The sequence below is a fragment of the Gadus macrocephalus genome, chromosome 11 (genome assembly GCF_031168955.1).
Source record: "Gadus macrocephalus chromosome 11, ASM3116895v1".
NCBI classification, from domain to species: Eukaryota; Metazoa; Chordata; class Actinopteri; order Gadiformes; family Gadidae; genus Gadus; species Gadus macrocephalus.
The window spans coordinates 14,079,257-14,106,784 of NC_082392.1; the positions used below are offsets into that span (position 1 = coordinate 14,079,257).

At 46.7% G+C, this 27,528-nt stretch overlaps 1 protein-coding gene across 1 annotated transcript; it reads left to right on the forward strand.

The window, feature by feature from the left end:
- Nucleotides 1–1,574: 1,574 nt before the first annotated feature.
- On the forward strand, nt 1,575–26,282 carry LOC132468224 (E3 ubiquitin-protein ligase RNF19A-like). Its single transcript, XM_060065946.1, has 10 exons — nt 1,575–1,795; nt 11,842–12,803; nt 18,345–18,553; nt 19,287–19,431; nt 21,188–21,350; nt 21,953–22,067; nt 22,590–22,751; nt 23,837–24,050; nt 24,410–24,553; nt 24,710–26,282. The coding sequence occupies exons 2-10, from the start codon at nt 12,124–12,126 to the stop codon at nt 25,602–25,604; spliced, it is 2,727 nt and encodes a 908-aa protein (XP_059921929.1). The 5' UTR covers nt 1,575–1,795; nt 11,842–12,123; the 3' UTR covers nt 25,605–26,282.
- Nucleotides 26,283–27,528: the final 1,246 nt, after the last annotated feature.

Here is a 27,528-nt window from a genome sequence, read left to right on the forward strand (position 1 = left end):
CATAACTAATATACAATTATAAACATTACATTAACCTTGTTTTTATAATTACTAATAAATCTAAAAGCAACAGTTTACATTATTCTTGGACCTAAAGATGCCTCCCTTCCTCTCAGAGAGGTTAAGAGATAGTTCACATTTGCATTCCCATAGACAGGAAGTCTGATACTCAGGCCATGCCAATCGACTGACTTCTTTGTTGTGTAGATTCCTTTAATAGGGTTTCTGCCTTGCTTGCTGATTTGCAGACATGTCCACTTCCCCCACAGTATATTGCAGTTTAACTTGGCCTCTCCAGCCAATCCTAATCTCTCCACGATGCTCACTCCCACTCACCTTTGTTACCTGTATATTCACTACCCATAATTCAAACGTTCCCTGTAAGAATCTTGTTCACTCACTGAATGTATCCTTGGTAACTTGCTGCCTGTACTTTCCTGTGATCATGCTCTAATATTAAATCAAATATTTTGCTGACGTGTCCTGAAAATAAGTTTCTCTTCATTACCATCCTCTTTCCAAAAAATCGGTCACGTTTTGGGGTTACAGGCCCTGTTTAAAGTCGAAATTAAAGTCTTATTTAAACGTATAAGTGATACGTTTTCAATATTAATACAATGTGACCAAACCAAAACACCTTTTGGACTTCATGAGATTATCCATGTTACATTTTTATGGGAGGGAGGTATATCAGCAAAAAAAATTCATTCTCTGTTTGTTCATGGCCAATCAAGCAAAGTTCTCCTTCAATTGTTGATGTAATAAAATAGCCTACCCTTGCTGTCACTGCCCGTTATCAGTGACTCTGTAAATATAAATGTAATGGATTATAATGTTGACTAAATGAAAACATCCTATATTAATAGGCTTTTTATGTTTTTGAATTATCTAACGTATAGGCCTACATAATTACATGTTAAGGCTATCTACTATTTAAAATATTTAGGCATTTAAATTATATGACGTAGGCCTATAGGCCTTCATAATTACATGCTTAAGATATTTTTATAACTCCATTTAAATATTATATTATTGATTATATTTTTACTGGATAAGTAAAGCAAAATGTATAGTAAGCTTTGCAGTTTGTTCTGATAATACATACAAATATAAATGGCTTGTTTGATAACCTAATGGCACGAAAATGTGGTTGGGATAATCTTGTGAAGTTTTCCGTCGCTTAGATCTCGCGATTTATTTTGAATTCAACTCCAAACCTCGTTCCCAGGCGTTCTCAGCTCAAGACGAAACTCCGGGAACAGGATGCCTTAAATAAGCGTTATTGGCGAGAGAGGGTGGGACTTTCAGTAACATTGGTTTAGCATCAATAGGCAAGATAAAGGGTGGACTTCCGATAGAGGGATATCCCATTTCCCTTACATGTTTCGTTGAATGCAAACTGTTCGTAAAAACGTAAAATGTATTGTCCTTGATGTTGACCTTCTCGTCATATTTATATTCGTCTCGCTCCGGGGACTGACAACTTGCATACTCCGGCGGTCATAGGAAATAATATACCGGAAATGATGTTGCTGTGAACCGGGATCACACTAAAATTCAGCATATTTTCTCTGCATATAGACAACCTAACAACAGAACCAAGAAGGAGCTGTTATCGTTCAGAGCGCTACGGAAAGGTGGGACCGACTACTGAAGAAAATAACTCCTGTCCACCGCTGGAAACTGAAAGTAACTAAATAGCTCGCCCATAGGAAGGATTTATCCCACTCGGACTGGAAAGTGAATACATTGTTGTGTTGATGACGTACTGAACGAGTGTCATTAGCAACAGACGGTACGTTCTCATCGTTTTTAGCTCCTCTAGCTAGCCGCTAACGACCACTGTCTTTGCTAACGTTAGCTGCCTAATATCTTGATTACTATGTTGAATGTAAACTCTTTTTGTGAAAATGTGAAAATGTTTTATCATGAATGCCCCCTTAATCCGACATTTCTTGACCTCGTATTGTATTCATATCCAATGTTAAATGAGGGCACACAGAGCGAACTTATTATCTTAAACAAGCGACAACATGAATATAGTGATAGCCTATTGAGCTAGGAGAGACATCTAAACTATAAACGTGTTTGGATTTATTCGCAACGCAATGCCGTATTCAATCGCTTTGACTGCTGATTCACATGGATTGCATTTCCGTCCTCTGTGAAGACCCCACATGTCAAATAGTTGTGTGCACGACACGTAGGTTTGCCGGCATACGTGGGCCAGCTTTCACAGACAATATCAAGAATATTTGTCCCCTCTCGATTTTGCACATCATTATGGCTTGGTAGATAGTGACCAACTGCAACTCGTCATACATTTTACGCCAGATAAGCAGGTTTCTTTATTGCCAGCAGCTCAAGGACGGGTGTTAGAATTCAATCGTCCCAACCTAGTCTCCGTGACCTATAACTTTTGGCGCAGAGATGTGAGACATTCCTGTAGGTGTATTTATGTCGTAACGAACGGATGATTCCCGGGGCATGTGAACCCTCTGAAACATCTGTAAGCTGTGCAATATGGGCAGCCGTAAACCTGGAGCGTGTATGAATCCGGCAGGCCTTATTTTGACACATCCCGGCGATTTATGAAGTTGTGCAAGGGGTCGGGATAAACAGGATGTACAGTGATATGATCATAATTGAACTAATGTCAGCATTTAATCATCATGAATTACAATAAACACTTGGCTCATGTCATTAAGAATCGTATCACCATGATGTGCTTTAGTCACGGGACTGGTTATTTCTACTGGGGACCGTCCAAGGAAAGACTACGGGATTATCTGTTAGAATCTCCAGCATAGATCTGGTCATGGTAAGGTAGCTGGCTCTATAGTTGTGTATTATTTAACTGAATGTAAATCTAGTAGGTTCTTTGTTTAGATGGGAATGCCATGTGCCAGGCCATTCCCATTTTTCAAATGTATAACTGCTAAGTTTCTTTCTGTGTGTGTTTGGAGTGTAGACATGTTTTGTATATGCCTTGCTCATTGTTTTGGGTATCCTAGGGATACACAGTTACCTTGTGGGTCAAGATGAACTCTGGCAGCCATTTTTGCCAAGTAAATGCACAGACCTTGTGCAGCAGAGCGGCAAGTGTGTCCCACTTCTCTAGTAGCCCTCAAGCGTTGTCCTTTCTCTTGGCTCCATCCCCCATGTTCAGACTCTACCCTTGGCTGAGAAAACACTGAAGGACACTTGATACGTAGCCCGTATTTTATCCATCTCAAGTAATGTAACGGGGTAACAATTAGTTTGAAATGTTTTCTTTCGGTAATGGACCACTTCTGTGTTGCTGATGATGCATACAATGCAGATAGTTTTTTTTTTTAACCTTCCTCCATTGCCACCTAACGCCTATAGACCATTTGTGTACTTTCAAAGGAAAGTTCAGCCTAGTATGAAGACCTGGTCTGTGCTCTCCTTCTCTCCCCTTCTGTCCGTTTGTCAGTGCCTGTGTGTGACCTCTCTTCCTTCCCTAAGGTAAACACAGCTGCATGGCTGGTGGGCAGTCATCTGGCCATCCCCACAGGGGGCCATCATTGATGACCAGCAAGCAAATTCGGTCACCTATCCTATTCTGTCCATGCCTCAATTTGTCCCTCCCTATCTTATTCTTTCTTTGTTCCATTCGGCACACATATTCTTTCCAAAGTTTCTGGTTTCAGCCTTTTCTCCATTCCTGCCCTAATCTGTCTTCTTAATTGCCATTTGCCCTATTTTAACAACCCTTGGATCCCTGAAGGCCCAATGCCTAGGGTTGGTTATCCCATTGGGGGCGGGAAAACAATGACTTGGATTCCTGATCATGGTCTCAATGTGTCACTGCTTGTTTTGAATAGGCTCTGCATCTGCCTGTTTCTTGTGTTTCAGCCATTTGGAGGTTTCAACAGACCAATTCACTTTGTTATCTAGCAGCAAGCATTGAATACATTAGCTATTTAGGGTAATTTGGTCAGTATACAATGCAAGCTTTTTTTTGCTACACATGCTTCTCTATATTCCTTATATTGGTAATTAAGGCAGGTTTCAAATTAGGAAGTGAGGGGAAGCTAGAGCTTTTGCTACTATCTCTGTGACGGTGTGTCTCACAGGAGCTCCCCTCCAGCCCTGGTGGAGGCAGCGGGGTAGCTTAAGCTCTCTCGCCCTATGTGGTCTACCTTAAAACCTGCTTCTTCTTGTGCTCGTGGTGTAGCCCCTCTTTGCTCACGCATCTTCCTCTGTCTCTATCTCCTCAGCTGAGCATAGAATGCCAGGGTGCTTACCTCATTTCCATCCCTCCTGAGAGAAGAGGAGGGAGGGAGTGCTTCCCACTGCAGAGTACTGTACTGGCTTTGTTGAGCTTGGAAACTTTTCCTTTCTTCCCCCGTCTTGCCTCCCTTTGTGCCTCCAACAACAGCTCCCCTGTTACAGCTGCGGCAGCCACTGTTGTTTTTGCATTCTATTTTATTTATTCATTAATTTAGATCCTAGCTATTGTACTCTAAAACACATGCATGGTTCCAGACATTTATTTGTCTGATTTCAGCAGCATTGTATGGATATCCGGTTATGTGACTAATCTTGAGTCTTTGGTACCTACTACCAGGTTACTGGGGAAGTTTAAACGCCATTTTTATTTAACTGGTGTGGAATTTGTCTTCCAACCTGCAACCAGGGAGTTTAAAGTGAGTAGAGGCATGAATGGCAACATCCAACATTTTGGATAGCGATATTAGGAATGATTTTCGAACGTTAACTAATTCATAAGGCATCGATGCATATTTGTATCAACAGGTTGTTGATCAATAGGTTGTTTATTCAATCGTCAAGCAGGTGCTTTTCACCAAAGGAGTTTGAAATGTGCATGTTCATAGTGAGTCTTCTATCGCACGCCTTAAATGTCATCGATTGATGGTGTTACTTCTGCTGGGTAGGAGGATCGTGTGTGTCACAACAATTCATTTTCCATTGTTGAGTATCTTGAGAGAATTACAGTGACCACTTTTGAGCAAATGATTCTGCTTGTATCCTGTGGAATGTTTGTGTTTGCGTGAATTACAGAGTCATTCTGACACTTGGCATTTACAGGAACTGAGAGCCATTGCTCTGTTGATACCGCTCACACCAAAACCTGTTTAAAAAGGTTGAACTAGATGACTAGATGACCTATAACTCGCTGCTAAAAGAGTTTGTAAATCTGCCATTGTGGCTGAGGTATTGTGGAACCTTACCAGTGACCACACCCACAGCTGGATGCCTGCTCCACATTTATGTGAAAACCCCCCTGACTCAGGACGGAGACATCCTTCTTGTGGCTCAGTTAACATGAACACAAAGTAACGGTTTTCGCTTGTAAGGACGTGCTTAATGAATTGATATTTTGCTTCACAAATCCTATTACGCTTCTCATTCATAGCAAGTAACCAAATCCACTGTATGGTATCAATGCTTTTAGACCTCACCCGGTTCAATGTTAACACTTTTTACAAGTATAGCTGAACAAAACACTGCTAAAAGTGTTATGGAACATGAGCTGTTTCCTACATTGTTGACATAGATTTGGACGCACCAACCACACGCTCCATTATTCTAGCATATAGGAAGATGATCCCAACTAGGATATCTGGGCTGTTTTAGCCTTGTGTTGTGCATGGGACCATCAGATGTCGAAAGGATGGTCCATCCTGTTTCAATGCATCATTTGAGACATTCAGTTTACTGGAAGCTGCAACTCCTTGCTTTTCGAATATCCAGAGCTTGAGCTAGGCATGACTCATTCAAGTTTCCAAGAGGAACGTCAAGAGCTCCAGATGGCTGCTAATTAACTTTAAATCAGTCTTTGCTTGCTTATGATTTTGGATGAATCACAGGATTCAAGTCAAACATGGCAATACTCCCAGCATCTTTATTTTTTCTTCTACTTGAAAACCTGAACAAATCAGTACTGCACTTCAAAGCTACAAAAGGGTGTCTCAGAGCCAGAAACAAATTACACAATGGTTTGGAATCCTGTGACTGTATTTAGTGAGCTAATATGGGATCTTTCTTAATATCTTTGAAGGCAGAAGTTAATTGGCATTCAGAATTTGAAAGTATTGGAAAAACTGTGGATGTCAACCATTTTGCCCTCATTGGTAGATGCTAGATTTGTGAAAACGCAGCACAATTTAACTTTGCTTTGTGGTCATAAAAGTGTGTGTGTGTGTGTGTGTGTGTGTGTGTGTGTGTGTGTGTGTGTGTGTGTGTGTGTTCGCTCATGCACTCCAGTGGAAACATTGATGCATTGACTGTCCGCAGTTGCACAGAAGCCCAGGAATGTGCAGAGAAGCAGCATTTCATAGGAGCCCAGCCTGACAAGAATGCAGGTGGCAGGCAGTGACCACTGACACTCTAGGGGCTCAACCCAACCCTCTCACTGTTCTCATCTGCCTGTCTGCCCAGTCCCTCGGCATTATTCAGAATCTGTTTACCAAACAAAACGCCTGTTGGTTCAAGCAAACGTGTCTTTCTTTTTGCGTTTTGCGAAGGCCTATCTAGCTCCGGTCATGTTGGTGGTCTTGGCTGGTTGTTCATTCAGCTTCTTCTTTACCACCACGACCAAGGCTTGCCAAACGTCCCTACATGGATATACAAGACGTAAGCCACTGTGGTGTCAGTCGCTGGGTTCTGTAGCATAAACATATCCCCACACACACCCGTCCCTGTGTTCTTCTTTTAGATGCCCAGCCCGCTAGTGTGTGTGTCCCACCAGCTAAGATTAGACCCTGACTACTACCACTAGTCTAATTATCAGCAGGATGGAAATATCAGGCCTGCCTGCTGTGGAGTATCCCAGGGTGGTCCCCTCTTTTCTCATTCTTTTTGGAAAGGGTTGCTGCTGTAGCAGGGAACTATTGCCATTTTTAAAAATGTATCTGCAGCCACGTGGTTGTCTGACCGTGCCATATGGTTAACCTTGGTGTCAACATGACAAGAAAATATCTAAGTAGGGAGCTTAAAAGGTCCTCTAATCCATTGTTTGTTTTGGTGATCTGTGTGCGTGTGTGTGTGTGTGTGTGCCCACCCACCGCCTGGGAATGAGTTGAGTAGCACTTTGGTCTGGTGCTGTGGGAAGGCTTTTGAAATTCTCCAGTACTTTCAAGATGAGGTGGGACAAAAAAGACGACATTGGAAAGGTTAACGATGTGTGGAAACCGAGTGTAGATTTTATGAGGGGACGTGTTTGTCAAAGGAGAATTGTACGTACCTTCCCCTTGGTTTTAATGTATTTTTCAGCTAAATAAACATGTGTGGTCCGATTAGCTTTTCCTACAAACAAGGTGCGAGTGTTGACAAAAAACTGGAGTGGAAAACAAAATCATGGACATGGAAAGTGTCGTCAGTGGTCTCCAATCTGAAGGCTGAGGCCCATTCTGTGAGGAGTTTTGAGTATCCACTGGCCAGTGCTTTGTTCGCTCTCTGAAGGGCTTTTGTTTGAGAGCATTGTGCAGCGAGAGTCCAGTCCGGCACTGTCCCAGAACCGGCCAGGTCATCCAAGGTCAACCACGCTCATGTGACTCTCATCCCGAGCTATTGCAAGAACACATGGAAGCTATGGCATTTTGACCATCGCAGACCTTTAAAGCCCCTCCCTCTCTTGAAAGTGTGTCCCTTAAAAAAAACTGATGGTTAATTTTCCCTCTTCCCCCCCATCCTCCCCCCATGACTAATTCGTGGAACAGCCACCAAGCCTACACAGATCAGCAATGATTTCCAAGGGTTAGTCTAGTGATTATGATGGCACATTAATGGCGAGGTTCCTTTTATATTTATTTTAGAACGCCACCCACAGCCTAGCCTTTCGGTTCCCACAGATTATGATATTTATTGGCCCACCATTCTGTTTTCCACCGAGCCGATGTTGTGAGCCATAAACCTTCTCATGTGGTGCTCTCTAAGTGCTTTTGGACGGTTCTGTGGAGAGGCTAATGACTCCTCGTCAAATGGACCTGCTGTATCTTGTGCTGGATGAACCCCTACCTCACATTGACCTTTTTGTGTGTGCATGATGATGTGCGTCGACGGGGAGAACCATGGCCGCTCTGAGAAGCCGGGCTTGATTATTGGGTACTGGTCTGGTGTGTCAGACGGCGTTCCCCTGCTTCATACTATTCTGTGTTTATCCAGGGCCAGGCTCTGTATTTAAAAGCTCAGTTCATTACATTGCTTATAGCGTAGTACACGCTTGTTTCTGCAACAATTTTATACCATCTTTTTTTATTATTTTGAGTCCAGAAGGGTAAATGGTTTTCAGACGGAGGGGAATAAACAGTGGAAGAACTTAAAATCCCTATAATGCAACAACAAGATATATCATGCAGAAATGGACAACTCACACCATGCTGGGGTCACCCTTCACTCACCTAAGCCCGTTGTCAGAATGCTGGCAAATGAACAAATGTCCCCCATGTGTGTAAACTAGGGATGGGCAAAATGATTATTTTCCGGGAACTAGTTCTTTCAGTTCAGTTCAGTTCACTATAACGATTCGTTTGTTTGATTTTATTCGTTTTGATTTGTTCGTTACGTCAGATTACGTAATTTGGTGTCTACCCCCCCCCCCCCCCCCCCGCGAGACGGCCGTGAGCATAATTTAAACGACTTCTAGGCTCTAACCCCCGTGAAAATCGAGAAGATATAATATATAGTATAACTGAACATCCCACCAATATTTATGCCACTTGCTTACTCTCTATATTTCATTCATGGTTTTAGATTTATAATTTTATTTTACTTTACATTTAATTCTTCATTATTCAGGCATTACAGAACTTTCATGGTCATAAATAAAAAATACGAACTGCAGTTTAATTTCTTTGTTTGTTCTTAAATTGACCATATTTTTGGTTTATGTTAAAAAAAAAAGGATCAAAGAACCAGTTCTTCTTGTTTTGGGAAACCAGTTCTTGTCGTTCACGTTCGGGATTCGTTCGTTGTGAACGAATCGGTCGCGACCGACTCATCCCTAGTGTACACGTCTAGCGAAAAGGGGTCGTGTGGATGTTTGAGAGGGCTCTATTATTTTCCCCTTATTCTGCTGCTCTCTCTTCCCTTCTCCCCTCAGTGTGCCTCTCCCCTTCCCTCCTGGGCTCCAGATGCCTCAACACAATCTCAGTTCAATGGGAACAATTCAAGTTTTGTTTTTGTATTTTCGTATAATGCACAACAGTGTATATTTTCCAAACTCCCTGTCATGATTGAAAATAGCGGTTTCCTGTTGACATCGACCCAGAGCCAAATTCGCTGACTAACATTACATTTTACCTCTCTCCCCAAGTACTGAGGTGGACCCCTCACCTATTTCTAGGGGCTCAGACTCTCTTTCAGACACTGAGATCCGCTCGGTCGATAAAACGATTCAGCAAATATACTCTTATTCCGGACAGTTCTTTGCGTAATGTACACTTTTTGTGAAATGTACACTTCTAATTTATAATTGATTGACTGTAAGGTTAAGGTTAATATTGTTCAACCTTATTTATACTGGCATGGCAAACCTTCCAAAGTTTACTGGGTTTTCTTTCCATAATTCCTAACATTTGAGATAGATTAAATAAGATGGATGTTATTAATTCCCACACTGCGGAAATGTACTTGTTGCAACAGAGTAAATATTCTATTGACTCGAATCGATATTTATGGTGATACAGATATTGCTATAATAGATACTTACACACATACTTAATAGTTAAGAAATTGTAGGTTCCTCTGGTTTCCAGATAGAATCTATACACATCTCCTCCAGAATGAAAGGTCCATACTTCTTCTCTTTAGTCCCCAGTGAAGTCAGTCCGCCTGACGGCTGACACCACACACCACATATCACAGCTTCCTGTTTTCAGGGCTGGCCCAGAGTTCGGGAAGTGAGGGAAGGAGCTCGGTTCATAAGCGAGGGGAGATCTGCCTCTCCCCTTCAGAGTTTGTGTGGGAAAGTTAGTCAGGGATTTCACGTGGGAGTGTGTCAGAGCTGCATGTGTTGCAGGAGGGCCAAGGAGGGACTGCGGTGGTGTTGTTGGGCCAACACGAGCAAGGGAGGGAGCCTTTATTCAGCGGTCAGCCCGTAGCTCCAGGGGAGCCAACTCGAGGGCTTTGATTTGTTTTTCCTGATCCTGTAATTACGGGTGTTGTAGTTGAAATGTCAGCAAATTGCAGCTAATTGGAAGATGTGCTGAGGAGCTCTCGCGTTTCCATGTTGCACGTGCGTGGTTGCTTGTGCGTCTGTTGAGCAGGGCCAGTGTGTTTTTCGTTAGTGTGGTGGTGAACTGGTTTGTGGGCGGGCCCTTGGCACTCGTTACACCATTTTGTGTGTTTACCCAGTATGAGGCATTTCCATGGTGTAACCAGACAAACTCACGCACACAAGGACGCACACACCTCTCAGCAGGCTTCTGTTTCACCAAAGCAAGAATGGACTTAAGGAACCTGAACATAAAGTCAACAGTTTTTTTAACAAGAATGTATCTGTATTTTCATAAACTGCAGTATGCTTCTTTGAAAACTGATAAACACCATGACATGGTCACTTCCTCTTAATTATTACACAAAGTTTAGATGCTCACAAATGAGAATTGCAATGCTACAAATTATCCCTTCCGTATCTGACCATCGAGGGGTGGGGCACATTGTTCTCAAGCTCTGGAGACTTTCCGATGAGCATTTTTCTTTTGCATGAGAGGCATGGGACAATATGCGTTGTCAAACTGCGTTTACTTAGCAAAGTACAATATAAATAATGTAAGTCCTCCTGTCCGTTTACCAACCTCCTTGTCAGGACGCAAGATAAGCTATGCACACCCAAGAAACTCCAGGGTGGGTTCTGTTTGTCCGATTATTATAATAAAAATCGTTGTACAACTTTGAATTGAATATGTATTATTACTATGTATTAATTCACAATCAATAATCTCGCATGCACAATGGCTCGCAAATTGTGTTCTGGGGCCTGGTAAACATGTCAGTTCTTTGTTGAATGACTTGGCATTTCTAAATCAAGGTTCTGACTCGTACCCGCTAGGGAAATTGTTTTGTCATGGTGGATTGCAGCTTCTCCAAGTTTCTTTTTTTTTTTTTTTTTTCTTTTTTTTTTATTCATTAACTAAGTCCTTCATGCCTGTTCTATTATGAGCATTGGGAACACAACAGAAGGGTGCAATAATGTATGAATCCTTTTCTTCTCTGTATCTCCCCTTGATGCCCATATATTTAATGCACAGTGCTGCACTCCTTCAAACTTTACTCCAGAGAGGATTTAGACGGGATTAGTGTGTGATGGATATTCTTTCCTACTTGATTATTTTAATTCAGCCTCATCCATTTTGGTTTTGCTTCCTCCCTGCTCCGATCTCGTCCTCTCCAACAGCTTTTTAGAGGTAGAGGAGGCCATGTTCAAACTGCAATGAGTAATGTTCTGTCTCTTCTGAGCTCTGAGGAATCTTTTAAGTCATCTGGGCCCTTTCTTCACTCTTGATGTGAACATGATAAGGACATTGTTCCTTGGAGGCGAGTTGAATTTCCACCTCCCTGTAAGATAAACATTGCTTTTATCATTTTATCATTTGAAGAATGTTTTAGTGTGTCTGAAAGACGGTTGAATCAAGTGGTCATCCTTTGCCTGACACACACACACACACACACACACACACACACACACACACACACACACACACACACACACACACACACACACACACACACACACACACACACACACACACACACACACACACACACACACACACACACACACACACACACACACACACACACACACACAGAGAGTCTTCATCTTTCTACTTTTCTCTGTCCCCATTCTAGGTTCAGTTGTATGCTGTTGGTTCCGGCCAGTGAGGTCCCGACCCCTTCGCCAAAATCCGGCTGTTAGATGTGACCACGAGGCTGATCAGGAGAAGCCACCATGTCTTAAACGGAGACGGGCCCTCGGGAGCCCTGTCCCCCCACCCGGGCTCCCCCTCGCCCATCCACCACCTGCCCCTCACCCCCGGCCCGGCCCCGCTCCCGGACCTCCCGCCCCATGTCAGGGACCGGCTCCCTGGCTCGGGCTCCCCCCTGGTCCCCAGCTCCCCGCCCTACGGGGCCATGAGCCAGCAGAAGCACCGGCACCTGGGCGCAGGGGTGATGGGCTCGGACCGGGACATCCAGTCCACCGCCTCCTCGGTCTCCCTTCCCTCGGTGAAGAAAGCCCCCAAGAAGAAGCGGCGCCTCTCCTTGGCCTCGCTGTTCCGGAGGCGAGGCCGGGAGTCCAAGGCCACGCGGCACCGGTCCCGGGAGATCCAGCTTCACGGCCACGGGGGGCTCAGCGGCGTGGACGGCATCGCAAGCATCGAGAGCATCCACTCTGAGATGTGTAGCGACAAGAGCTCGGCCTTGTCCGCCGCCCCCGCCATCGCCTCCACCTCGGCTGCCTCCGGGCCCGGCTCCGCCTCCTCCTCCACCTCCAACGCCGCGGGCGGGTCCGGGGCGACGGAGCTGCTGGAATGCCCCCTGTGCCTTCTGCGCCACGCCCGGGACAGCTTCCCCGACATCATGACATGCCACCACCGTTCCTGCGCAGACTGCCTGCGCCAGTACCTGCGCATCGAGATCTCCGAGTCCCGCGTCAACATCAGCTGCCCCGAGTGCTCGGAGCGCTTCAACCCCCACGACATCCGCATCATCCTGGGTGACCGCGCCCTCATGGAGAAGTACGAGGAGTTCATGCTGAGGAGGTGGCTGGTGGCCGACCCGGACTGTCGCTGGTGTCCTGCACCGGACTGCGGGTAAGACCCTCCTTTTTGAGATATGAATTCAGCTCCCCGTTAAGAATAACTACAGAATGAAAGTGATAAGGCTTTCATGTGGAGTACACAGCTCTTGTAGTGTACAGTGACTACCACTAGCACACACAAAAACACTTAGTAGGCAGAATACACAAGCATTTGTAGGCCCAATGCACAGGTACTTTTAGGCAAAATTCAGAAGTCGACATGATTTGAGACTTGGTAAAACATGCTACATCTTATGGGTTGTGTCATTCACCAGTGCAGTCTTGTATTTAGAATGTGCAGGAATATATGGGACACCTAGGTTCTAGATCAACAATTTCCCCCCGGGGATCAATAAAGTATTTCTGATTCTGATTCCGATTAGATCTACTGGACAATTAGGTTTCATCAACGGGCAAAATGGCGATTTAGGATTTGTTTAGAGATGGAATCTTAAGAATCACATGACTGCATGACCTCGGTGCCCTGTGATTCCAGAGTGCAGAGATATACATTTACAATAGGCATGAGTGGATATAGTGGTCTCATGCAATTTATATTTAGCTAAAACCCAGCTAGATGGAAATAGCGGCACATTGTTTTCTGAACTATTTAGAGTTTGTCCAGCAACAGTAACTTAAGTCGCTGAAAGGAAGCCTGCAAATGGAGCCGTCAGGCTTCAAATAACTTGACGCTAATCAAAGCTGACGTGCTGGCCCAACTAGACGCGTTTGAGAAGAAAAGTTAGAATTGCAGTGGCAGCGCTGAGCCAGAGTCCCACTGAGATCAACGCGAGTGGTGAAGGTTAAGTGTTCAGTTGATGGCATAAACGGAGTGAAGTGAGAATACGTTGAATGGATGAAAGACTGAAGGGATGCACAGAGCGAGAAAGTGTCAGAGTGCATGGCTGTACCAGGAAGGGATGACGTCGAACACAATGGACTTCTCTTTCTCTTTGATACATGTTACCGGCCGTTTGCGTAGAACGTAGCCGGTTGCCACAACTAGCCGTGATGCACCAAAATCATATCATTCCCATTTTCCTCTTGTATTTTGAAATGCAATGGCATGGTACTAGGTGTCGTGTATACATAATCTTTTTATTGCGATTTTCCATAAACTCTTCTTAATGACACAAGGCGATTAAGGCGTGCCATCCCCTTGATTACCTCACTCTGTGAATACATCCATTGTGGTCAGACCGTCGGAGTGCGGCAGATCTTCTGTGAAATTGGATGCTAAATCAAGTCCTTTTTAAATGCAGCACATCGGATAACCTCTGAAGAGCATAACGGCCTTGGCTTGGAATAGGAAAATGTGTGCTAGTAGGAATAGGAAAATGTTGGCGGGGCTTTCTTGGAAAGGGAAATGTGTCTGAGACAAAGGGGGAGTCTCCTGCTCACGCTGTTATGGTGTGGTGCTGTTATCACATGAAGGTCCCCCTTCACTACACGTTGTATATGGACCATGGCTGAACTATCGTGCACGCTCTGTTACTTGTGCCCTGCAGGGGGTCCACCTGGTGGCACGGACCCACAGGGGCTTCAACTTGTCCCATGTCTGACTGCTTCACCTGCTTTTTATCCCTACTGCTTTTTATACACTTCTTGTGTTCCATTGGCTGTCTTTAGTCCTTGGCTGTCACCCTCTCACCCTCCCCTCCCCCTCTTTCTCTCGCCTTTGCTCCGTGTCCTTTTTACCTGTCGTCTCGGCTGTAATCCAGCCGTCACGCCTTACCGTGTAAAGCCGTTCAATCCGCTGCCTAAGTGATGCCTGGCTGGCTGCCCCATCACGCTCACAGCCTAATGGGTGTTGGGTTCCCGTGTCAGGCCACCATACAACCACACAACACGGGCCTCCCGCTGGGACCGGTTATGGGTTACAGTGGATCAAAAGTGCTTTCATGAGAACTCTCTCACTGCCGGCTAATCATATCGCACGCCAGATAGACCGTGCTGTTGAGCCCTGAATATCTGCACACACCCACTCAGCATTACCGAGTGCTCGCTCAGCCAGATTAGTCCCCCAGCCGGGTCCAACATTAGGTAGGATTGGATGAGTTTCATCCCAGCTGCAGCAGCAACCCAATAACCCCCCCCCCCCCCCCTCTGCCCCCGCCCCTTGCCATTCACAACATATTCATTGATTTATACTGGGTTCTGCAGAAAATTACCCTCTATTCATTGGTTCTCTTTCCTCAGTGGGCTATGGTGAGTTATTCTGAGGAAGTGTGTGCTTCTCCTTCCCTTCAATTAACACTAGCATCAGGGTTTGGAAACAAAATGAAGATACCTAACTGGTGGTACACCGCCTAATTTTAAAAGTACACTGTATACATAGTATGTTAAAATAACAGGCAAATCTTAGCAAGAACAAATCTTCACTGATATAATGGTTTGGCATACCACCCTTCATCTACCCCAAGAGCTTTGATGAGCTTTGTTTGTATCCCACTAATAGTACACTTGCACACTTTCTCTCTAAGCACTCTTCATACGTATCTTTCTCAAGGCCATTTCCTTTCCTTCCATGAATTGTTTGTTCAGCCCTAACATACCGATGTGTATTTTGGGTCATAGTCACTTAGTCACATAAATACTCAGTAAATGGGGTTAGTCGAGTTGAATGTCGTGTGTAAGAGCAGACTTGTATATCTCGAGGTAATTTCTGGCACGGTCTGTTCTTAATCATCAGAGACGGGCTAAAGAACAGAACCAGGTGACGCCTGGGAGGGCTCACTCAGTACTTCTCGTGTTTGTTTTTCTATGCCTAGTTGTTTTCCTATGATAGATTCTGTCCTCACCACCACAAGAAACCCACACCCCCCTGACTGCGAGTGTTTACAGCGTTCGAGCACCACACTGATTCCATTATTGGATCCAACGGACCCGGTTGAAAAACCATCCGTGACGCTGCTTCTTCTCGTCGTACTTGACGTCGCCTGCCTCTGTGGCGGAGGGTTCTCCCAGAGCAGGGGTCCTGCAGTGTGACTCAGCATGCTGTGCACCTCGGCTGAGAGGCACAGGACGCCACCGGATGAGCAACATCATGTAATCTCTTCAAGTATAGACCACGACTCTGTAATGCTCTCTGCTGACAAACTCTAGGGGGGCCATGAGGAAGGACACCTGCTTATTTTACCATCATAAATCAATCGATTGTAGGCATTGATTGCAGTGTTTGGAAAAAAAACCTGCATGTTTAACATAAGGCTGTCTGGAACCATGGCATGAAAGGGGTTTCAATGCGACGCCAGAGCGAGTGTATGAGGACGGTATTTAAGGAAGTTGCTAATACCTGACCTTGAGCAGCCCTACTCGACGGTTCTGGCTGCTCCAGACCACGGTTCAGTCGTCAACAAGTCTGTTGGTCTCCAGGGTCGGCACCTTACATCTTTTATATCAGGGTCGTTGACATTTGATCTTTCTAGTTAATTAACATATGTGCTGCAACACCACTTTTTGCCCCATGGCCAAATATGATGGCTTATTTTATTCCCTTTTAAGGGGACGCTCTCGGTTTTTAGGTTACTGATTGTCTTTTCCTTGAACAAAATATTTACTCAAGTTAATCAGTGACATTGTAAGATAATATTGGTACCATAATAAATCAGTGTTTGTGTGTGCACAGCACACAGCCTGAAGAGAAAGTTGTGAGGGGAGGAGTACATTTGAGTATTTACTAAAATGGCATTATTCTCTGTACATGTCTCTGTAGAACATGTTTTAACATGCTTTTCCCTCTCATAGCAGTCTTGGGAAGGACAGGTTGGAACAGGGAAAGTACTCTATGATTAGAACCATCTGTTTCACAACTCTAATAAATAGTATGCAGTTGGACTGGGTTTTAGGGGGTTTTGTAAGTATGCCGGACTGTTCATCATAGATCTTGTTAGTGCCAGTAGTGGAAGGCGGGTCCTTTTTTGGGAATTTGTTGTACAGGAGCTTTTATTTTCTTTTGGGTGTATTTTATTTTAAGAACATTTTTCAGCGAACTTCACTACAAACGCACCTCATACGAACATAACTACCGGGTAGTCTTGTCAGTTTTCATTCTGATTCTTGGTTTTTCTCATGTAGAATCCCCCATTAGCATTTGAGTTCTAACGGCCACATCTTTTCTCGTTGGTGGTGACGATGAGGGGGGACCGGTAAGGGGCCTTTCTCCCAGGTCACACTGTCCCCTGGGCCAGTCAGAGGATAACAGACTGGGACCCACACAAGCATGCACGTGTTTACGCACACGCACACAACATAGGGCTGAAGAGCGCAGTATACTTAAAATACAATCGAAATCAGTTGTTTTCAGTGCACAGACAAATTACAAGCCTTGAGACTAAATCAAAGCATTTGCCGCACTGCATGCAGGGTACTTGGCCTAACTGATGCAACTTTTCCCACATGCCTCCCATTATGCTGCTGCCTTCAATTGGTCAGCAGTTCTTTGTGAATGATTTTGTCTTTCGTCCTGTCTACTCCAACAGGGACTCCCGTCCCTATACGAACATCCCATAAACTATAAATATATATAGACTATATCATTCATACACTGTTGAAATCGCTTTGTTTAATTGTGAATTTAATTGAAGTATCCCGGGGCCATAACAAATATCTGTATTGGGCATAATATGATCGTTAGCTAACTCAATTGATTAAAGCCGATTGGAATGGGACAAAGGGCCTGAGGTGGTGGTGTTAAACCCTGCACACACAGTGCTGATCTCAAGGAATGGAGTTTGTGTGTTGGGTTTCCTCCACAGCCTCTGCATAAATTCTTTGCTGATTCTCTCATGGATACACAGGCGCACGCACACTCTCACACAGCAAGCGGGCGGTGTGTCTGCAGAGTGATTAAGGACGAACACAGCTCCATCAGTCAGTCGGTAGCCTATAGATGGATTATAATGCCAGTGGACAAGCCCTATTATCAATGGTTGAAGGGATCTGAGCTTGAGCCGGAAGCTATTTCCTGACCACGGCGCACGTCTTTAGTGCTCAGGATCCCTCCAAGGGCTCCTGCATTGCATGTGGTTTAAACCTATTGATCACTGGCCACAGTGTCCTCTACAACGTCTCCTCCTCTTCTAACCAGACCAATCTCTGCCTGATGTTTACATTCAAACAAACAGGACAGTGCCTCTAATGCAGACTTGAATTTTCTACTTATTTTTTGAGGATTAGGACCACAAACTTTGTGTACTCCATTAGCTACCTTTTGACTCGTCGTAGTTATACAGCGAAATGTTAGAAAGGGCGGCAGTGGCTCAGGAGGTAGAGAGTTGGTCGACGGGCAACTGGAAGGTCGCCAAGTCCGTCCTCAGCTCCACCTAGCTGGGTGTCCCTGAGCAAGACGCTTAACCCTGACTGCTCCCGACCAGCTGGCTGTTGCCTCGCATGGCTGCCACCGCCGTCGGCGTGCAAACGTCTGCACGAATGGGTGAACGTTGGGCAATAATTGGCGAGCGGCTTGAGTGGCAACTGGTTTCGAGAATGCGGTCCATTCGGGGAATGTTAACCCCCCCCCCCCCCCCCCGCGTGTGTTTGTGTTTGGCCCCAGGTACGCGGTAATCGCATTCGGCTGCGCCAGCTGCCCCAAGATCACGTGCGGCCGCGAGGGCTGCGGCACGGAGTTCTGCTACCACTGCAAGCAGCTGTGGCACCCCAACCAGACCTGCGACGCGGCGCGCCAGCAGCGGGCCCAGAGCCTGCGGCTCAGGACAGTGCGGTCGTCCTCGCTCAGCTACAGCCAGGAGAGCGGCGCTGTAGGTCAGTCTCACACGCACACCGACATGCACGACCCGCACACATGTGCCGTCGGACACAGGTAGCCGCCGGAAGCCACGTGTGTGGGTACTTTACACGCGCACACACGCACGCACGCACGCACGCACGCACGCACGCACGCACGCGCGCGGTCTGTATCTCCCCAAGGCATTCAAATCCAAGCCCTATCCAACCTCTGCGGGTGTCATGTGACTGCGTACTCGCACACCTAGCCTCACGGCCCAGGAGGGGCTCCATCACTCAGCGGATCATTTGAATCCTCGAGTTGGTTATGGAAATCTACCAGCCGCCCGGTTCGTCCGCCTCCTTCCCTGAGGGGGACTTAAAAGGCTCTCATCAGTTATGAGGCCACTTTGGATCCAGCTGAGCCATTCCTTCCATTGATTTCCCCTTTTAGAAATGAGCTCTCCACTCGTGCAGTGATTAATCACCTGGCCACCTGCAAACGTCACTTATTAAATCGTTGACATAGGCAAGGTCCTACATACAGCTTGACCTGAGCTCTCTTCCCTCTTATCACTCGCTATCGCTGTCTCTCTATCACTCAAACACTCTTTCACTTTCTCTCACTCTTTATCATAATTCTCACTTTCTATGTCTCTCTCTCGCTCTCTCTCTCTCTCTCTCTCTCTCTCTCTCTCTCTCTCTCTCTCTCTCTCTCTCTCTCTCTCTCTCTCTCGCTCTCTCTCTCTCTCTCTCTCTCTCTCTCTCTCAGCTGACGACATCAAGCCGTGCCCGCGCTGCGCCGCCTACATAATCAAGATGAACGACGGCAGCTGTAATCACATGACCTGCGCCGTCTGCGGCTGTGAGTTCTGCTGGCTGTGCATGAAGGAGATCTCTGACCTGCACTACCTGAGGTCAGTTCCTACGCACACGCCCACAGGCTGTCTCACACACGTCACACCGCCCACACTGTTGACGTAGTGATACTGTGTTGTCTGTAGCACGATCCGTTCCTCGGTCTAGTGGTGTTTAATGGGCCCTAACCCGTCTGCATGTCAGACATGCAGAAACGCTTCATGTGAGACTTTGCCCTTTCCTTGGAAGCAGGATCATAACAGGAAGCCATGATTCAGTGTTTTAGTTGGTGCATAATGTTTTTTATTACTTATGTTGTGTTTGATTCTCCAACGAAACTTCTGTCAATCGACTACTATTATTGGCAGCTGATGTCGTAACTTTTAAACATTTAGCACATGTCACTTGCTTACATCTGTTGTAGGGCCCGACCGATTTATCGGCCTGCCGATTTAATCGGCCGATTATAGCCTTTTTGAAAATAATCGGCATCGGCCAAAAAGACGCAGATTACAACATTTTTTTTTTTAATATATTTTTTTTTTTTATAAATGTTATTGCGATTAGTATCCTGCAGATTGCGCTCCTACTCGCCTTACTAACTAACAACTTTAGCTGGAGTAAAAAAGAGGAGATTGAATTTTACCGTACAACATGAAAGCACGCTCGCTCAGGCAGCTGCGCGCTCACCTCACCAATGTACACAAGACGCGTTGTTTGAGCATGTTGTGCCTGTTTTTCTTTAGGTCCCAGGCCATGTTAATTTGTTATACTGTAGACTCTAACGGTGAGACCATACTGCTCAGCACGCACGTGTTAGTCACTGCTCACGAGCGCAGCACATTGGGAGTTAGTTATTTATTTTACATTTTACATTACACTCATTTTTGACTGTAAATGTATTCTAAAACACTCAAAGATTCTGCATTCAATTCACATATTTGTCAAAAGTGTTTAAAGTATATTTAAGGTATCAAAAACTACGTTTTATATGTTGTTGTTTTTTTTTTTTTTTGTTTTTTTTTTAATCGGCCGATTAAATCGTAATCGTAATTTTTCTCTGAAAATAATCGGCATCGGCACTCAAAAATCAATATCGGTCGGGCCCTATGCCTTCTTCTTTTTTTCATGGGTGTTGATTTCACCTGAGCAGTGGAGCCTGCTGGCACACACCGATGCCTCCAACACATACCCATTGTACTAGGTGTGGAGGTGTTACCCCCCCCCCCCCCCCCCCCCCCCCCAACCGGTCAAAACACTGATGGCTAAGGGATGTAGATGATAGAATGAAATCAACATAATACGCAATAATACGCTACAGACATAGTCGCAATATCTTGAAGTCTGTCAGATAAGTGACTCAATGGCCATAGCTTCCCCTTCTGAGGTCCTGCTGATTCGGTTAAATGGTTTAACCAAATGGTTTATTACTGTTCATGGATTGGAACTTGGAGTGACATGGCCTAGTAGACTGCTAATGTTTCCCATTGCAGGGAGTTGTATTTGTATTTGGCAACACATGCATGCTATCACAATGATGTATTTTATATAACGTAAAATACCCTTTTCATTCAATGTTGGTCTGTATCGTTTACGTCACATTGGTCATTTCAACAATCCCTTAGTTTCCTAAGATCTTAACTCAAACTAAAACACGATTGATTGATATTCAATTGGTGTTGTCGATACAATTCCACGTCTGTACACCACGGGAGAAAGTAAAACGGCTATGCTTGTGCCGCATGCACGCTTGGCAAAACCAAAGTTACTCAAACCCCGTGCCCCCTCCCTCCCCCCCCCCCTCTCGCTGCCCAGTCCGTCAGGCTGTACGTTCTGGGGCAAGAAGCCGTGGAGCAGGAAGAAGAAGATCCTCTGGCAGCTGGGCACGCTGGTGGGGGCCCCGGTGGGCATCGCCCTCATCGCCGGCATCGCCATCCCAGCCATGATCATCGGCATCCCTGTGTACGTGGGGAGGAAGGTATTCTCTCTCTGTCTCTGTCTCTGTCTCTGTCTCTGTCTCTGTCTCTGTGTGTGTGTTTCTGTTCCCAGTCTGTCTCTCTTTCGGTCTCTGTCACTCACTCACATTTTAGAGCTCATTTTAACCCTGACAGAATATCTTACTGAATCTCCGCCAAAATCTCCGAGTGTTATTGTTTGGCAGCCTACCAGTTCTGAGAAAGTTGGGGAGTTTTCAGAATTCCCCCTAATAGCTTTAGGGTGCTATGACTCATGTGGTCCGATTGTGGACCAATCAGCTTCTCGATGGGCCTAGAAGAGGATGCGTGTGCATTTCGGTGGCGTATGTGTCATCTCGGCACGACTTGGCATGTGTCTCAGTCGCATTGTAACACAGGGACGTTCATTTCACTTGTCACACCTTTTGTATTAAACCGCTCAACCGACTGATGAAATGAGTTTTAGATGAAAAAATAAAAACGCTCAACACTATCATAGTGATTGTCAGGATGACGTTAATAACTTCCGCTTAACGATGTGAAATCTAACGGATTTTGTTTGGTACGGTGATGAAAGGGACTGATTGGTCTAGTCTGTTCAACTTGTGACATTGTCTCTTGTCAGATCCATAACCGCTACGAAGGCAAAGACATCTCCAACCACAAGAGGAACCTGGTGATAGCGGGTGGCGTGACCCTGTCCGTCATCGTGTCTCCGGTGGTGGCAGCCGTCACTGTTGGTCAGTCATCTCCCCTTCATCCTTCTACCTCTGCCCTCTCTTCCCTCTCCCTGGCCTTCTTCCAGGGGAGGAGGACAGAAAAATACAGAAAAGCACTGAGTGTGACCAGAGTTTTGGGGGTGGAGCATCTCCCTTCAAGCTCTGATGCTTTTCTGATACACTCTGCCCTGTTCCTGGTTGTTCATAAGAGTCGTGACCCTTAACTCCCTGCCCTCTGGCCCGGCTCCTGCTCTGACTGGTTCTACATGGTTCTGAGAGGTTCTACATCTGATCCCTCTTTGGTGGTGGGCCCAGTGTTGGATTACTCTTGTTTAACTCTGAAGGCCACGGGATCTCACACTCGCTCTCTCTAACCCACACAGACACAGAAACTGACACACACAGACACACAGTTCTGATCTCAAGTCTTGACTGTTGTTTCCTTGCTTTTAGTGAAGTATGATGAAGGAGCACTTCAACCTGTCTGGAAGCACAGTGGCCTCTGCTGGTGTTGAGGTGTGTGTGTGTTCTCGCCCCCTGCAGGCATCGGCGTGCCCATCATGCTGGCCTACGTCTACGGCGTGGTGCCTATCTCTCTGTGCCGCAGCGGGGGTTGCGGCGTCTCTGCCGGCAACGGCAAGGGCGTCCGCATCGAGTTTGATGACGAGAACGAGATGAACGCCGGGAGCGGTGCAGTCGCGACCGGTAAGAGCTGAGCACCAGAGACACACACACACACACACACACACACACACACACACACACACACACACACACACACACACACACACACACACACACACACACACACACACACACACACACACACACACACACACACACACACACACACACCATAACACACACACACACACACACCATATCACACACACACACACACACACACACCATATCACACACACACACACACACACACACCATATCACACACACACACACACACACACACCATATCACACACACACACACACACACACACCATATCACACACACACACACACACACACACCATATCACACACACACACACACCATATCACACACACACCAGCCATATCACACACACACACACCATATCACACACACACCAGCCATATCCCACACACACACACCAGCCATATCCCACACACACACACCAGCCATATCCCACACACACACACCAGCCATATCCCACACACACACACCAGCCATATCCCACACACACACACCAGCCATATCCCACACACACACACCAGCCATATCCCACACACACACACCAGCCATATCCCAAACCCTGACCTTGTGTGGGATTTTAGAAGCAGTCAGCACAGTGGAAACACCAGCACGGGGTGTTTTGTTTTGTTGAGCGGTGCAGGGATGTCCCCGCTCGTGCATGACATCTGCCCCTGCTCGCTAATGAGCTGTTTTTCTATTGGTCCTGTGGGAGCAGCAGGCCGGCGTGCTGATTGGAGAGATAAAAACAACCAATCTTAAGTGTTTTTCTTCATTCCCTGAGCGCTAGAACACATTAAGCAACAATACATTACCCCAATACTAGCACTAGCCCACATGAAACAAAACTGTTACCACAATTGTAGCACTAGCTGACATGAAACGGCAATATAACCACAATACTAGCACAAGCCCATATGAATAAACTATTTACCACCACAATTACACTAGTCGACATGAAGCCACGCTAACAGTGATACTACCGTCAGCCCAGATGAACATCATTCTGTAAGCTCCACGGTTCTGATGGCCGAGCCTCTCTTTCCTACCTTCGCTCCAGACACAACGTCGGTGGCCGACACCCGTAACAACCCCAGTATCGGCGAGGGCAGCGTGGGGGGTCTCACGGGGAGCCTGAGCGCCAGCGGCAGCCACATGGACCGCCTGGGCGCCATCCGGGACAACCTGAGCGAGACGGCGTCCACCATGGCCCTGGCCGGCGCCAGCATCACCGGCAGCCTGTCTGGCAGCGCCATGGTCAGCTACCTGAACAGGTATGAACAGGTGCCATTCACAGAGGAACCACGTCGTCATCACATCTTCAGTGATTCTGGAACCAATCATAACTTCCAAAACTCTTTTGTCTCGGGTTTGCCTTTGTGTGCATTATTGTGAACAGTTCATGTATCTTTTTCAAGTATAAAATCATCATCTTTGGCACTTTATTTAGCTTGACCGGAGTAGATCCTGAAATTAGCACCTCTAAGGGTTGAATAGAGAATTTATTTTGAATTAGGAATCGAGAATCAATGAAGGCCGCAAGAAACGTAATCAAAAAATGAATGGGGTTCCAAAGTAGCTTCATCAGAAAATGTTTCTTTGGTAACCTTGTGTTGTTGGACGTGGGGGACAGGCTGGAGGTGCAGGCGGATGTGCAGAAGGAGCGCTGCAGCCTGAGCGGCGAGTCGGGCACGGTCAGCCTGGGGACAATCAGCGACAACGCTAGCACCAAAGCAATGGCTGGATCCATTCTCAACGCCTACATGCCCCTGGACAGGTGAGACCCCCTCCATCGCCCGAGTGAGGCTAGCCCTGGTTACATCAAGTAGGTCGCGTGTGTGTGTGTGTGTGTGTGTGTGTGTGTGTGTGTGTGTGTGTGAGGCTCTGAGCCAGACGGTAGACGTGACCCCTCTTGTCGGCTCCGTGTGCGCAGAGACTGCAACAGCATGGAGGTGCAGGTGGACATCGAGTCCAAGCCCGGGAAGCTGCGGCACCACAGCGGCAGCAGCAGCGTGGACGACGGCGGCGGCGGCAGCGGGGGCCACGGCGGCCGCTGCGGCTGGACCTGCCCGTCGGCCGCCTGCGCCGCCTCCTTCTCCTTCTCCGAGGGTAAGGGGGCCCGGGAGGCCAACGGCTCCTCCTGCTCCTCGTCCACCGGCTCGGGCGGTAAGAAGAGCAAGGGCAAGCTCCGCAAGAAGGCGGGCGGCCCCAAGATCAGCGAGACGCGCGAGGACATGGACTCCCACCTGCTGGAGCAGCGCAGCACCAACTCCTCGGAGCTGGACTCGCCGTCGCTGAGCGGCAGCTTGCCCTCCGTGGCCGACTCCCACTCCAGCCACTTCTCGGAGTTCAGCTGCTCGGACCTGGAGAGCATGAAGACGTCCTGCAGCCACGGTTCGGGGGGCGGCGGCGGGGAGCACCACGCCCTGCGCTTCGCCACCGTCAGCCCGCTGCCCGAGGTGGAGAACGACCGGCTGGAGACGTACCCCGCTGCGGCGGGGTCCCCTTCTCCGCCCCTGTTCCACCACCCCCCCGCCTTCGCCACGGCCCCCTCGTCCCTGGGGCCCGGGGCAGAGCCCTCCCCACTGTGCCTCATCGCCGAGGAGCACGTCGGCCTGGGGTGCCCCGCCCGGCCAATTGGAGAGCGGCTGAAAGAAACCGCCAACAACCAGGAGGAGGATGAGGATGAGGAGCAGGAGGAGGAAGAAGAAGAAGAAGAAGAAGAAGAGGAGGAGGAGGAGGAGGGGGAGGAGGACGGCCAGCAAGCACAGCACCAATCCCCAGCCCAACAGCAGCCTAAGAACTCCTGTATCCAGACTGAGATCTAAGGCCTCAAGTGCTGCAAAGACGCCACGCTTTTTGACTAATCTTTTCTCCTCCTCCTCGAATTAAACCCTGCAGCTTATACAGGCGGAGCTGCTGTTCCCAGTTTCACATTTGTTCTCCTCTCCTGGAATAACGACGCATCCCCTTTTGACAGAGTACAAAGTACGTTCTGTGTTCACTGACAGAGAGGTCGAGAGGTGAGTTTCAAGTAGACGGTTCAAAAGCAAAGGGGCAGGTGGTCGGTGTTGAGGGAGGCGTGGAAGGGGATCGAAGTTGGGTTTTGTTGGTTAGTTATTTTTACCACAGGTGACCTGTGTTGCTCCTCAGCATCCTGAGAGCCGCTGGTGACGGTGGCCCACCTCTCAGCGTGCCGGTGACCCGTCGGCGGTGGCTGCCACGTTGTGATCCGCGTAGGCTCACTCAAACGACCCACTGTGTCTTGAAGGGATCCGGCCCAAAGGGGACCAGGCGGCCCGTGATTCGCAATTTTTGTTTCTTCTCGTATTCGAAAGGACAGCCTTCCGCTCTAAACTGGACCAGGCTTGATCGTAACGCCCTTAATGCAATTCACCAGAGAAATGAGAAAAGACCTATTTAAAAGTCCCCAAGAAAAAAAAAAAAAGCACAGGTATCCTCAGACCAATGTTAAAGAGTTACACCATGAAAGACGAAATCTGCAATGACTTTATTCAAACCGGCACCAAGTATTGTTGTATTCCTCCGTAATACCCCCTTTTATTTTCCGAATCTCTTTCCCCTTCGGGCCCTGTGTTTTGGTTCCATCGATAGTGTTGTGAGTTCATGTTAAAATAAGAAGGTGCAACCGGGGCCAACGCCTCTGGATTCTAGTGTAGAAATACCGCTGCTCTCTGGCAGAGATGTAGGCTATGGGAAGGTCTCTGGAAGGCCATTGAATAAAGAGATGGCTTACCTTGTAGGAAGATAATGATGAAAGTCATTATGATACTATAAGCCAATGGGTTGCTTCAATTCTGTGATATTGTATGAAGACAAAGCAAAGTTTCTTGTTTTTTTTTGTTTGTTGTTTTGTTTCTTTCTCCTGTTTAAAGGTGTTTATTCAGGCCGGGGGTGCGGTCCTCGCCTGATCAGAGAGAACCTTGAGGATCTCCGCTATCTTTGTTGATTCATGGTGCCTTCAACATGCTGTTTCCTTTTTAAAAGATCTGTTTCTCTCCACTGTGTCTTTAAGACTTTTTCATTATAAGAATGTCTATGGAGGTTCGGACGCTATAATATCAATATACAAATATAAATATATATATATATAGGGTGTTCATAACTCTTACACATAAAACAACGCAGTACCCACAGACTGTGGACCACACGGTAAATGAAGACTTTTCAATTGCCTACCAAAGACAGCACTCGGGCTCTTGTTAAATCCTTACAGTCGATGTTTCTGTTCCAACGAGAGACAGAGTTTTTGTGCGTCCTTTTGGCACCATAGGAGATGAGTGAAGACCGGAACCAACACACACACACACTTACACCACCACACGTAAAGACTGCTGTTTTGTACATGCTTTACAAAATGCTACGCAAATAAACAAGGCCACCAAAAGGCCCACGGCACCTGCACTGTTAACTGTTGTTTCCTTCCATTCATAACCTGAGATGCACACAAAAATGAAAGTTGTGCGTGTTTGACGTTTTACGGTTTCTCATTCCCTCTGTTGTTTTGCTCGCTTCATCCAGATCACCTAATCAATCGGTGCTGCTGCACGGACCAGAAGTCCCAACATGTGTTGGCTGGACTGAGTGTTCAATGCAGTTAATCAGTTAAAACATTTCAAGATCACTAGTTTGCCTGAGTTCATCCATCACCAGATATTTGAGGGCATATCTACCAGTATTCTCACCCAAGGTTTGGTTTGGTGGGTCGGGCCCTGCCCGTTTAAAAGCATA

Coding starts and splice junctions, on each gene's coding strand:
- LOC132468224 (XM_060065946.1), top strand. CDS start 12,124: ATGAGCCAGCAGAAGCACCGGCACCTGGGCGCAGGGGTGATGGGCTCG. Junction 22,752..23,836: donor GAGCGGTGCAGTCGCGACCG/GTAAGAGCTGAG, acceptor CCTTCGCTCCAG/ACACAACGTCGGTGGCCGAC. Junction 24,051..24,409: donor ATGGTCAGCTACCTGAACAG/GTATGAACAGGT, acceptor CGTGGGGGACAG/GCTGGAGGTGCAGGCGGATG.